The sequence below is a fragment of the Aspergillus sydowii genome, assembly GCF_001890705.1.
Source record: "Aspergillus sydowii CBS 593.65 unplaced genomic scaffold ASPSYscaffold_4, whole genome shotgun sequence".
NCBI lineage: Eukaryota > Fungi > Ascomycota > Eurotiomycetes > Eurotiales > Aspergillaceae > Aspergillus > Aspergillus sydowii.
The window spans coordinates 2,366,250-2,378,166 of NW_024467862.1; the positions used below are offsets into that span (position 1 = coordinate 2,366,250).

The following is an 11,917-nucleotide window of genomic DNA, read 5'->3' on the forward strand; positions in this document are numbered from 1 at the left end:
ATATACCCACGTGACCCACAGGGACCAGATCCCTTCGGAAACCAGACCACAGAATAATCGGCATCAGTGACGGCGTTCTCCATGATTTGATTTTCAACCCGATGATACTCCACTTCGCCTTTGCATTATGACCACAGAACATAATATCGTGTCTTTCGTTTTGTTGTTTGATTGTGATTTCAGCCTGTTTGAGCGTGCTTTTATTTTCATTTCCTTCTCCTTTGCATTAAGCAGCAGCGGCGGGACGGCTATCTGTCTTTTTCGTTACCATTTGATCCCGCATTATATGTCATGAAGACTGGTGAGCCTCGCGGCTAGGGATATGGCTGGATGAGAAACGTTTTACCACACTCATTGGATTTCATTTCGTTCCATGACTTGGCAGGAATCTTGAAAACGATGAAACTGGTTCTGAGAGCCAATCGTTTTGTTTCCTGCTGAACATCTCTCTCCTCTGATACAGGCTATCAGACTGGAATCCGACACGACGGATTGGGAGCAGATGCAATCATGGTGCTGCGAAACATGCTCATCTGAGATGGGTTATGGACGCAGAGTTACAACAAGGCGGCTTACCTGGTTTGGTCTGGGATGAGATGTATCGATCATTGGTCTCATTCATCTGCCTGTGGCGGACCTTGAGCGAGGAAGAGGGCATCCGAGTCCGTGACTTCGGTTTACTTTCCCTCACCGATTGATATGGCTCTGACCTCTGACCTGGTCAAGCTACCTGTTGCCTGGTAGGTTCATCTCCTACTGTCCAGGCTGGGTTTGTGTTACCTGGACATGCCCGCCCATCCATCTCTCACTGGTGAGAGTATGGGTGACGGGAACCGGATGCAGGACTGGGCTGTGCCCAACACTACATTCTTTCCGCTCTCCGATCAATTTGTATGCAGCTTCAGCTTGTATTTAGTTTGGAGTCTTAATTGAACAACAGATAAACAGTTGATTACCTCCCATAAAAATTGTTGTAATTCTCCGCAAAGTATACCTAGCTAGCTCTACTGTAGATCGTACGTCGGGCAGCGATAAGAGGCCGAGAACCGGTGACGTCAGGTACACTTCCCTGGCAAGATCCCCAGGCTCCAGCATGGAACGAACTGTTCGTCCGCAGTTTCATCTTTATTATCGACTCGATTTTATACCCTCTTTGTCCTCACTTCCCAATTAACACGAAACACCTCAATACCTACATATAAGCCAATACTCCCGTGATAATTCCTTATCTATCCATCATCCCCGAGCGCAACCCCTCACCATCAATCTACCACCACCTACCACCGAATTTAATGGCCGCCCTCCAAGAAGCCCTCCAATGCCTAACCTCAACACCCCGGGATGAAATCCCGACAGACCAAGCGTCCCTCCGCAACTACCTCACAACCCTGCGCTCCCAAGCTCGCCTAATAGTCGACTCCGTACCCGAACCCGCTCCCGAGAAATCTGCAAGCACAAGCTCCTCTTCCTCCTCCAGCTCTAAATCGAAGCATAAATTCAAATTAACTCCCTCCCCCGCACGTCTCTCCAACCCAGGCTCCGACACGCCAGAGTCAACCGAAACCGCCGCCGCCACCCACCAACACCAACAAGCCTGGTCCAAGCCGATCGTGAAACCGAGCCACTCGAAGGATAACCCGCTCAGCATACCGGTTTATAAACTTCATGGCTCGGATGGACAGGGGCATTGGTTTGGGCGGAGGAGCGTGCACGAGGGGCTACCGTATGAAGTCTGGGAAGAGAAATTGTCCACCGAAATTGCGGAAACGTTGAGGCGGAACCAGAAACGGGTTGAGAAGGGTCTCCCACCTGATCAGGCGGTTCGGGGGATTGGGGCGGAGAGGGTTGTTGAGGAGGTTATTGTACGAGATGGAGATGGGGATGGAGACGCGAATGTCATGGGTAAGTTCACGATCTACCATGTGAGCGCGGCGTTTCCGAAACCGACGACGAGCCGCGACTTTGTGGCCATGATCGTTACGTGGGAGAATGAGTATTTTAAGGAGCATGAGAAGGAGGGGAAGTGGGATCGAGAAGGGAGGAGCTGGATGATGGTCTCTAGACCCTGTGAACATCCTGATGCGCCCCCTGTGGGCGAGTATATTCGGGGGCAGTATGAGTCCGTTGAGATGATTAGGGAGATCCTGTTGGATAGGGATGGGCCCGAGAGCTCCGGCTCCGGCTCCGGCTCGGGATCGAAGGGTGCAGATGGAGAGTCTAATCCTGTCGAGTGGATTATGGTGACAAGGAGTGACCCTGGCGGTACAATTCCGCGATGGATGGTTGAGAAGGGCACGCCGAAGAGCATCTGTACAGACGCAGCCAAGTTTGTAGACTGGGCGAGTGAGGATCCAGAGGCCGCAAAGAAGAAGGAGCGTTTACGAAGTGCTGCCAATTCGGAGAACAAAGAGTCGACGAATGCCGAGGAAGAATCAGAGTTAGAGGAAAGCAGTGACTCGGATTTCAGCGAGTATGAGCAGGAAGAACACCACGGGCTCATTGCAAGTTTTGGGAGCCTGCTAAACGCTGGCATTGAGCGATATGCGCCGCAGGCAGTTCTGGATTATATCCCACACCACTCACGCGAGTCATCATATAACATACCAGGCGAATTCAGAAACTCCGACGAAGATACCGTAAAGCACCATGAAACGAAGCGTCAAGTCGACGTTGATGCCGATGAGACACAATCACAAACATCCCTCAAATCGGAAACCCCTACAGAAGCAAACACACCCGCCGCCGCCGGCGACGTCAACCTAGACATCACAGCCGCCGAGATTCTCCAAAAGACACGCAAGGGCAAACTCTCCTCGCACGAGCGCCACCTCTCCAAACTCGCGCAAGAGAAACGCAGCATCGAGGCCCAGCTCGACCTCGTGCGCTCAGACATTGAGTCTCTCGGCCTGAGAGCGCCCGAAGACAAAGACAAAGAGGAAATCAAGAAGGAGACGGCCTCCGCCCGTGCATCAGCCGACAGCCCTAGCGGACACCAACACCAGCAACGACCCGGAAGCTCAAGCAGCAGCACAAAGGCCAAACGCCTGGGATCCGACGACCGCACGTCAAGCAGCAGTAATCTCCACAGCCGTGGCGAGACACCTGCACCTGCAGCTGACAGTCCCAAAATGCAAAAGGTAGCGTCCGGGCTCTTCCGCGAAGAATCGAAGCTCGTCCGAAAATTGTCCAAGATCGAACGGCAACAGCTCAAAGAAGCTGCGAAGATCGAGGCCCGGCATCGCAAGGACACCGAGAAGCAGGAGAAGGAAGCGGAGAAGGAAGCAGAAAAGCAAGATAAAGCTCGCTCCCGTGATGAAAACGAGTCTCTGAGGAGAGAACTCGAGCAGACGAAGAAGGAATGTGAGAAGCTGCGGAGCGAACGCAAGCAGTGGCTCGGCTTGATCAAATCACTGCAGGCGGAGAATAGCAAGCTTGCAGGACAGCTTGGGGCGGAAGGAGAGAAGTGAGATTGGTCTAGATTTTGGGTAAAAATAATCTGGATTCTAGCATTGGGAAGGCATACTGTACAATATATAACAAGGGTGCAGTTGAAAGGTAAATCATTGATATCCGAAACTCCACCGTAGACGCCATAAATAATGTATTAACTGCATTGCTTTCATCCCCTCATCTATCCGATGGTGTTGAGTCCATCCAAAGCACTTCCCAAAGGCTAACCACGGTGTATTCTGGAATGCGTTTCCTCGTCCTTTTGGGCCAACCACGCATCGTAACCAGTGTGGTCGCTATATCCAAGCCATTTTAGACCGGATCGAAAGTCTCTGCATGGAATCAGTCCATAAATCTTTGGCCGGCAAAGCCTCCATCGTATTCGTTTCGCCTGGCGTGGTCGGATCCATCCCATCCCGTTGCCTTTCTTTCGCATCGCATCCATATCCATCTCGATCATCCTAAATGCCGATATCTCAAACAAGCATAGAATAAGCCTTTTACTCCTGCGTCTAGACAAAAAATTCGCAATGAGCATTCTTCTTCTAACGCTCAAATAGAAATAAAATCAGACTTACCTCCGGCGGCGGCCCGACTCCCCTAACCATCTTCTCAATCATAGCCGCGCGCACTTTCTCCCTGCTCTCGCCCATCCCCACAGCCATGTACCCCAGAAGCGGCGCATGCCCGACATAGCTGGCGTAGCTGTCGCGCGCAATGTTGGACAGGAACTCGTGCTTGGTTGTGTCGGCGTGCCCGGTGCCCACGTACCGGGCTTGCATCGCTTCGAGGTTTTGGAGGGTGCGGAGCTTGTCGGCCATTTTGATGGTGTTGTTTTCTTGGCTTCTGGATGATGGGTTTGGCGAAGTTGTTTTGTTGTCTTTCTGGATGGGATGTCGAGAGGTGTGGTTTGAGATTGTGAGAGATTGCGGAGGGAAAGGCTCGTGGTGATACCGTTATCAACACGTGACTAATATGCAGATAAGGGCTACTATGGGAAGTATATTAGGCTATGGTGTGCTCTGTTCAAGGACAATTAAGAAAATGGTTTATGATATGAATGACTGGAGAGAAGTAGTTATTCTAAGCTAGCTCTGCATATACAACATAGCCTGGATTCCACTAATTCAACTTCAAACGAGGCAACAGGATAGATCATCAATTTCCACCAACCTGTAGCACACTCTTCCAATCCTGCTTTGCACACCACTCTTTGACAGATTGAAGGTGCACTGACGCTCCTAAATCGGCAGGTTCCACAATGGTCTTATCAACCCTTGCCCCATCGTATCCAAACTCGACACAGAATTCCATCATCTCTGTCATCTCCTTTGTCAGATCTGGGTCTCCCAGGTCGAAGCCTGGATCGCCTTGGACAAATTCAACGCGATTCCCTAACACTTGACCCAATATTATGGTGATATCTCTGATACTGAGCCATTCATTGACACAGATGACCTTCTGTCCTGGGTTCGCGCGAAGTATGGCATGTACGAGGGCGCCAGTATCGTCCACTGCGGAGTACAAGGGGAATGGTGCATCGCCCGATGGTCCCAGCAAAGTCATCACAAGTCCATCCTTGTCCTTGTTCCATTTGGAGCTAATAATGTACCAGGCCCCAAGGTTTCGAGCCAATTCTCCAGATACAGTCCGGCATAAAGCACGGTCGTCTTGTCCCAAAGGCTTGGATGAGCTGCGCGACCATATTCTTCGGCAAGGGCTTTGGACTCAAAGTGGTAAACGTTTTTGTACTTCCCATTACTTATTTTGTTGGTGTTGGGCAAGCTGGAAAAGACAAAACATTCTAGCGTGCTCACTTTGGCAGCAGCATCGATGATGTTTCGGTTTTGCCGCTCCTCAAGCGATCTGTAATGCTCTCCAATGGATATACCAGATGCAGCAGCCTTCTCCCGCTGCGAAGATTCGAAGAAAGCAGCCCAAAAGTCGGTGACACAGAAGATGGCAGATGCACCTTTAAAGGCAGCATCAAGAGAGGAAGGATCGTAGTTATTTCCAACTACCACCTCCACTCCGCGCGCTGCGAGGGCAACAGATTTGGGCGATGATGGGTCACGAGTGAGACCGCGAAGGGCGTACGGAGAAGATGGCAATGATAGAAAGTGCGATATGACAGACCCTCCCTGTTTGCCTGTCGCACCAACGACGACGAGAACGGGCTTTTCTGAGGACATTGTGATGCGGTTGAAGGAAGGCTGGATGTACTCTGTTGATGGTAGACGAGAACTGCGCAGGGAATCTGGCCCAATTTATAGCAGAGCTTCTCCTAGACCTGACGGTTATAGTAATCCAGCAGTTCGAGTGAGCGGCCCATTTTGGTTTAGTTCCCACTGGTTGCCTCGTACACTCTGTTCCGTCCCGTTGTGACCGAGTGCAACCAAAGCGAGGAAACTATCACCATGGAAGTCGTCATCCGACCCATCGAGAGATTTTCCAAACTCGTGAAGCGAGATTAGCTGTTCTCCAACTTCCCGGCCGGTTCTAGTTCCTGCAACCGCAATCCAAGCTTGTGGTGACCCTGCCATCCACAGACCGACGCGTCTGTCGAATGGAAGAGATTCCAGGAAAAGCCAATGGGAGCAGTATCCATACTCAAAACTAGATATGGACATGATGAGTGTGTAGGACATGATTATTGTTCGCCTAACGCTCTCACCAAATAGCCATACCTGCCATGGTGACTGGTTTAGAGGCATTTTAGTCTGAGCAGATGCCAGCAATGACTCTGTCCACGCCAAAATCAGGTCAAGGAAATCCTTTCCTGTGACTTGTTTGTTTGAGACAAATGTTCCAAGGTGAATAAGAAGAGATTGAAGAGCAGCTAGGACCTCCATGATAGGCACTACATTAATATCAAGTTCAATTAGGCGCTTGAAGCTCTCAAGAGTCACACCGTTTTCTATATCTCGTAGGGCATCAAATCGAATACAGTTGTGGTGCATCTGCAGCCTTGGGTGTATGAATACTGCAGGCCTTCCTGACTTGAGAAGGTCCAGAACTGGCTGATACCCTAGGTGCACGAACTTCAAAGCATTCGGATTCCCAACAGGGCAGATAGACGGATCGATGTGGGAAAGCTCACTAACGCGTCCAATCACACAATACGCTGGTGTGTTGATAGCCGATGAGCTCCATGGGAGTTTAGGTTGCTTGCCAGATTGAGTAACGGACAGACTCAAGGGCTCCAGATCATACAGGCACTCCAACCCGCGCTGGGCACAGCGAGTGCATTTCGGCAGCTGGACCACACATTTCCTCTTGGATGTGGTGCAGTTGCGGCAGGCTTTACGCAGGGTCGCCATTGGTGAAAAGCTCGAGGCGAGGGCAAAAATATCCGAAGAACTGAGGGAGAATTTGGAAGCAAGAGGCAGAGCGCCTGCTTATCCAGGCCCCGTCAGCCTGTCAGCAACACATGATACCCACCAAGCCTGATCTTAGGAAAGTGGGACTTAAACCTCAAGCAGTTTAGATCCCACAGGTACGGCCCTTCGGAGATATGGGCAGGTTTACTGTTTTGTCGAATGTCGCCATGCTGCACCCCGACTGGGGATAAGCTGACTGAATATTGACAGACGTGGATAATGCGGAGAGAAGGAAAGAGAAGAGAATGGAGAAAATGGAGAGAAGAGGAGAATAAAGTGACAGCTGACTAATCCAGCCCAAACAGGAAGCCGCACCCATACCGTGCCTGCCTAATACATCTTGCCTTATAACAGATTCATATAAAGTATATCTCTTCGGTAAATGTGTAACTGACAATAACTATGCGCCGGACAGCCTCAGGCCCCGGCGAGTGCAGACTAACCAACTTCAAGGATCCCGCGCCGGCATGGCCACGGTTCGGCCCGAAAGAAGACTATTTGGCATTAAGGGATCCTCTGGGGCAGATGGAGTCCCAGAACCGGCAAGCAAAGGTGAAGTGATCTTTAGAATCATTGTTTCAAGGATGACGAAGGTCCGGCCAAAATAAAGGCGGCCTCGCAGAAGATTTTGGTCGGGTACCTTATTAGCGTCAAAACCACATGTCAATTAGGGCAACTCCAGGATCAGCGGCTGTCGTCATCTAGGTGAACCAAAGATCCTCCTGCCTGCGTCAGAAAGAAGCCGTAATATTGAGTAACTCACCCCTTCGATAAATACACCCCAGCTGACATCGTGCTCCTCCGGACCTCTCGCACTGTGAATACAGCTGGGTGCTCCTCCAATCCTTTGTGAATGGACAATAAACCCAGCAGGCCACAGCCTCACAAGTCACAACAAGCACCGGTGTGAGTATGGATCGCCACGAGGCGGAGCCTCTCAAACTTCACTGCCACTCAGCTTTCAGGCCCAGAGAAGATGCGCACCCAAAACCCCACACGACTAAACTCAACTGGTTGAAACCACGGTTCGAAGGCCCCGATCCGTTTTGGCCCCTTCTCTGAGTCCCCATAATAAGGATGCGCAGCGCCCACCAGGGCTTCAGCAGCGTCCGGTGTCAGAATTATTGCAGATGCTGGCAGGCTCTATAATCATATTTCATGTCCGGCCATCTTCTTCCCAGGCACGACAGTCCTGCTCGGCGGCTTTCGGTGGAAGACCGCCAAGAGGCCTACGACGTGTATGAGGTCGAGTCCCAATGGAGAGAGAAGCCCCTGCTTGAACGAGTCTTACAGCGGATATATTCCGTTCGATATCTCTTCTCATCAGGCGGCGATTATCATGGCAAATATAGACCGTTAATACCAACCTTGGCGCAGCCTCGCCGGTTTCGACGTATTTTCTTTCGGTTGCCATACTATGTACTCATCGTCCTGTCGGCGATTCTGGTCCTTGCGGTCTTCACAGCCACTTTCTTCCCCTCATACACGAGGCCCCCGCCCCATTACTCGTCGCTTCGTGATTTAGCATCAGCATCAGACCAAGCCGGCCGAGGGAACCCACGCAATGAAAGGGTCTTTATTGCCGCTAGCTTGTATGACACCACCGGAGAATTGGTTTGGGGCCACTGGGGCTCCAGCATTCTCCAGCTCATCGACCTACTTGGGGAAGACAACACTTTCCTCAGCATATATGAGAACGACAGCGGATCCGGAGGCAAGCAATCCCTAGCAGATTTGAAGAGACATGTGCCATGCAACAACTCCATCATATACGAGCATCTAGGCCTGGAGGACCTCCCCAAGATTATCATCCCAGGAGGCGAAGAGCGAGTTAAACGGATTTCGTACCTCGCAGAGACACGCAACCGTGCTCTTCAGCCGCTAGACGACCCTACTACGCAGGCACCTTTCGACAAGATCCTATTCTTGAATGATATAGCATTTGACCCCGTGGAGGCGCTGCAACTCCTATTCTCAACAAATGTCAACGATGACGGCATAGCACAGTACCGAGCCGCTTGCGCCGTCGACTTTATCAACCCTTTCAAATTCTACGATACCTACGCCACGCGCGACCTGGAAGGCTACAGCATGGGCCTGCCCTTTTTCCCTTGGTTTTCGACCTCCGGCAGCGCTCAAAGTCGCAACGACGTTCTTAGCGGGAAAGACGCGGTGCCGGTCCGCAGCTGCTGGGGAGGCATGGTCGCATTCGACGCTCAATTCTTCCAACACGACGCGGGAAAGCCGGCCGCTGAAGCAGCAGGGGAGAACCTCCCAGCTCGCTTCCGCGCCTCGCAGGACGTAAATCTATTCTGGGATGCATCTGAGTGTTGTCTCATCCATGCGGACATCCAGGTTCCGAGGGAGCATACTGGAGAATTCGGGGACAACGAGGTCGCTGAAACAGGGATATACATGAATCCTTTCGTGCGTGTTGCATATGACACACGTACTCTATCTTGGCTTTGGACTACGCGGCGCTTTGAAAAGCTCTACTCTATTATCCATAATATTGGGAATCACCTCGTTGGTTTGCCTTGGTTCAACCCCCGGCGGGAGGAAGTGCCTGGGCAACGTGTTCAAGATATGGGCTTCATCAACGATGAGGGGGGAGCTGGCTTCTTCCGGTCAGTTGAGAGGACTACTAGGCATGATGGTTTCTGTGGACGATTAGGGCTGCAAGTTGTTGTTCCACATCGCGAGGAAGGGAAGGGGTTTGAGACTATACCGATGCCTAATTCCTAGAATGATTAGACTATAGACTAATTTTAATGCCATTTTGGATACTGCGCCGATTACGGCGCTATGAATATCTCATTACTGGTGCTGCCTAACATTAGCTTGATATATAGGCAGAGCCTTACTCGACTGTATATTGGACTGTATACTAAGGACGCTGCACTGCTGAAAGAATCCACCAACACGAGTCAAAACAACAGTTGCTCCGTAATAAATAAATATATATATATATATAAAAGGCATTTCGCGTAAGTTCTCTTGAATAAAAGGAAAATAAAATCAAAAACGAAATGAAAATAAAAAGTCAAGGATAACGAGAGGAAAGAAAGTGGACTGCTTAGCTAAGCAATGGCCACAACCGCGAAAGTTACCCAGACAAACGAGAAATGCGAACATTTTAATGACTTGCCGGTCTCTATCATTTGGGGATCAACAAGGGCTCAGCAATGGCAGATTCAGAAGCAGCCCATACTTCGATAGCGTCGCGGATAGCTGCGCTGGTTCACACGTATTTCAATGGCTTGCCTAATAGCAGCAAGCCTGTCGTGAGAGATAATGGGATTGCAGAATGGATTCCTATGTCGGCGATTGTACTTGTGAAAGGTGGGCTATCTAATCTTTGGATTATTTCAGGGAGTGCAGTCTGGACTGTTATGGTATTATTACTTCGTCGCCTATGCTTCCCTGCCTGAAATCGATCCCTGTGTACTGACTGATATTGGTCGAGTACGGTATATCCACTAACACCACACAGGCGAGGGTACCCCATCAGAGTCCCTAACATGTATCGCGGTCACGTAAGTCCATCAATTAATTCCCTCTTAATACTTCCATCGGTTAGTAATAGCTTCTAGAACCGGTGCAAAATGCCTTCCAGCAACCAAAGTGGGCACCTGCGAAGGCCTAGTCCTCCACGACTGCCACGCAGAAGTCCTCGCAATGCGCGCATTCAACCATTGGCTTATCGCCGAGTGCTACGCATTCATAGACCGCGAGGAAAGACTGCAGCAGCCCTGCAGCGAAAAAGTCTCGCCGTATGTCTGGCGCCGGCTCAAACTCACCCGCGACAGCCCTGTCTTGCCGCCCTTTGAACTCAGACCCGATGTGGGCATCTACATGTACTGTACCTGTGCGCCTTGCGGTGATGCAAGTATGGAGCTTGTTATGGCAGAGCAGGATGATCCTACGCCTTGGGCGCCGCAAACTACAACTACAACTACGACTACGACTACGACTACGACTACAGTTGCGTCAACCTCGAATCCTCCTAGAGAGCAACCCGCTCTAGATGGCCGCGGGCATTTCTCAAATCTAGGTATTGTGCGGCGCAAGCCGGCGCGCAGAGACGCCGAGGCAACAAGGAGCAAGTCCTGCTCGGATAAGCTTGCGCTGCGGCAGGTGACGTCTTTGCTGAACTACGGAGCGAGCTTGCTTGTTGCCGTGACTGCAAATGCATATCTCAAGGGCCTGGTTCTTCCAGAGGAAGAGATTAGCCGGACGGGCATTGCGCGGTGTTTCGGTGCCGAGGGGCGGATGAAGGATCTTCTTGGACGGACGTGGCCAATTACGAAGACGAATGCGGATACGCCTGGTGTACAGGGTCTGCCGGTGAGCGAGACGGAGGGCAGGCACCGGTACGAGTTCAGGCCGTTTGAAGTTCTATCGATACCCAACTCACAGCTGCGAGCGCTCTGGAGGTTCCGGAAACCCAAGGCCTCGGACCCGGCCCAGACAGCCGCACAGTTGAAGATGAGCAAGCCGGGCAATAAAACCGTCATATGGATCCGTGGGCCCACGCTAGATCACGAATCCGAATTTGGAAGGCCGTCTCTGGTAACCCGTCTGCCAACTCTCCGCGGTTCAAGCACCGGCGTTTTCGAAAACATCATTGGCGGCGTCAGGCAGGGTTACAAAGTGGCGGATCCTGGGATGGCGGGAGCATCGGCGCTGGCGAGGCGGCCGCTGTGGGAGCATTGGAGGAATGCTATGTCGGTTACCAATTTCATGATTGGGGAGCATGAGGTTTTGGGCACGACAGGTGCGGTTCCGGCGTTCATAGAGAAGAAGTATCGTGGATTCAAAAAGCCGCATGGGTATGAAAAGGCGGGCTGTATCAAGGCGAGGAAAGACGCTGTGCAGGCTGCTAAGGAGATCCTTGGAGGGTGGGTGCCGAATGTAGAAGATGACAACTGGCCGAAGCAGGAGTGGGAGGATGAAAATCCTGGAAATGATGGTCCATGGGCCTCACCGGATACAGAAAGCGCAGAGGGATCTGTTGCTTTGAGAGATTCAAGAGATGGCCCTGGTGCTCCAAAGAGACGGAGGCTTGATGCTTAGAAATCTTATAT

General features: G+C 51.3%; 7 protein-coding genes across 7 annotated transcripts; 3 read left to right on the top strand and 4 right to left on the bottom strand.

The window, feature by feature from the left end:
• Positions 1 to 1,292: 1,292 nt before the first annotated feature.
• ASPSYDRAFT_57643 (uncharacterized protein) lies at positions 1,293 to 3,467 on the top strand (the record flags this gene model as incomplete). The annotated part of the gene is made up of 2 exons (XM_040849403.1): positions 1,293 to 3,001; positions 3,023 to 3,467. The coding sequence occupies 2 exons, from the start codon at positions 1,293 to 1,295 to the stop codon at positions 3,465 to 3,467; spliced, it is 2,154 nt and encodes a 717-aa protein (XP_040704001.1).
• Positions 3,468 to 3,950: 483 nt separating this feature from the next.
• ASPSYDRAFT_57644 (splicing factor 3B subunit 5 family protein) lies at positions 3,951 to 4,271 on the bottom strand (the record flags this gene model as incomplete). Its single annotated transcript, XM_040849404.1, has 2 exons — positions 3,951 to 3,962; positions 4,029 to 4,271. 2 exons carry the CDS (start codon positions 4,269 to 4,271, stop codon positions 3,951 to 3,953), a joined length of 255 nt encoding a protein of 84 aa, XP_040704002.1.
• Positions 4,272 to 4,509: 238 nt separating this feature from the next.
• Positions 4,510 to 5,642, bottom strand: ASPSYDRAFT_131995 (NmrA/HSCARG family protein; the record flags this gene model as incomplete). Its single annotated transcript, XM_040840593.1, has 2 exons — positions 4,510 to 5,050; positions 5,098 to 5,642. 2 exons carry the CDS (start codon positions 5,640 to 5,642, stop codon positions 4,609 to 4,611), a joined length of 987 nt encoding a protein of 328 aa, XP_040704003.1. The 3' UTR covers positions 4,510 to 4,608.
• Positions 5,511 to 6,851, bottom strand: ASPSYDRAFT_933695 (Zn(II)2Cys6 transcription factor domain-containing protein). The gene is made up of 2 exons (XM_040852825.1): positions 5,814 to 6,851; positions 5,511 to 5,740 (listed from the first exon to the last, which is right to left on the bottom strand). The coding sequence occupies exons 1-2, from the start codon at positions 6,768 to 6,770 to the stop codon at positions 5,735 to 5,737; spliced, it is 963 nt and encodes a 320-aa protein (XP_040704004.1). The 5' UTR covers positions 6,771 to 6,851; the 3' UTR covers positions 5,511 to 5,734.
• An 879-nt stretch (positions 6,852 to 7,730) lies between these two features.
• Positions 7,731 to 9,760, top strand: ASPSYDRAFT_44632 (glycosyltransferase family 69 protein). Its single transcript, XM_040846879.1, has one exon. The coding sequence runs from the start codon at positions 7,989 to 7,991 to the stop codon at positions 9,573 to 9,575; it is 1,587 nt and encodes a 528-aa protein (XP_040704005.1). The 5' UTR covers positions 7,731 to 7,988; the 3' UTR covers positions 9,576 to 9,760.
• Positions 9,612 to 9,856, bottom strand: ASPSYDRAFT_933692 (uncharacterized protein). The gene has a single exon (XM_040852824.1). It carries the CDS (start codon positions 9,810 to 9,812, stop codon positions 9,648 to 9,650), a length of 165 nt encoding a protein of 54 aa, XP_040704006.1. The 5' UTR covers positions 9,813 to 9,856; the 3' UTR covers positions 9,612 to 9,647.
• Positions 9,857 to 10,015: 159 nt separating this feature from the next.
• On the top strand, positions 10,016 to 11,906 carry ASPSYDRAFT_31002 (tRNA-specific adenosine deaminase; the record flags this gene model as incomplete). Its single annotated transcript, XM_040844829.1, has 3 exons — positions 10,016 to 10,172; positions 10,324 to 10,366; positions 10,424 to 11,906. 3 exons carry the CDS (start codon positions 10,016 to 10,018, stop codon positions 11,904 to 11,906), a joined length of 1,683 nt encoding a protein of 560 aa, XP_040704007.1.
• Between the last annotated feature and the right edge of the window lie 11 nt (positions 11,907 to 11,917).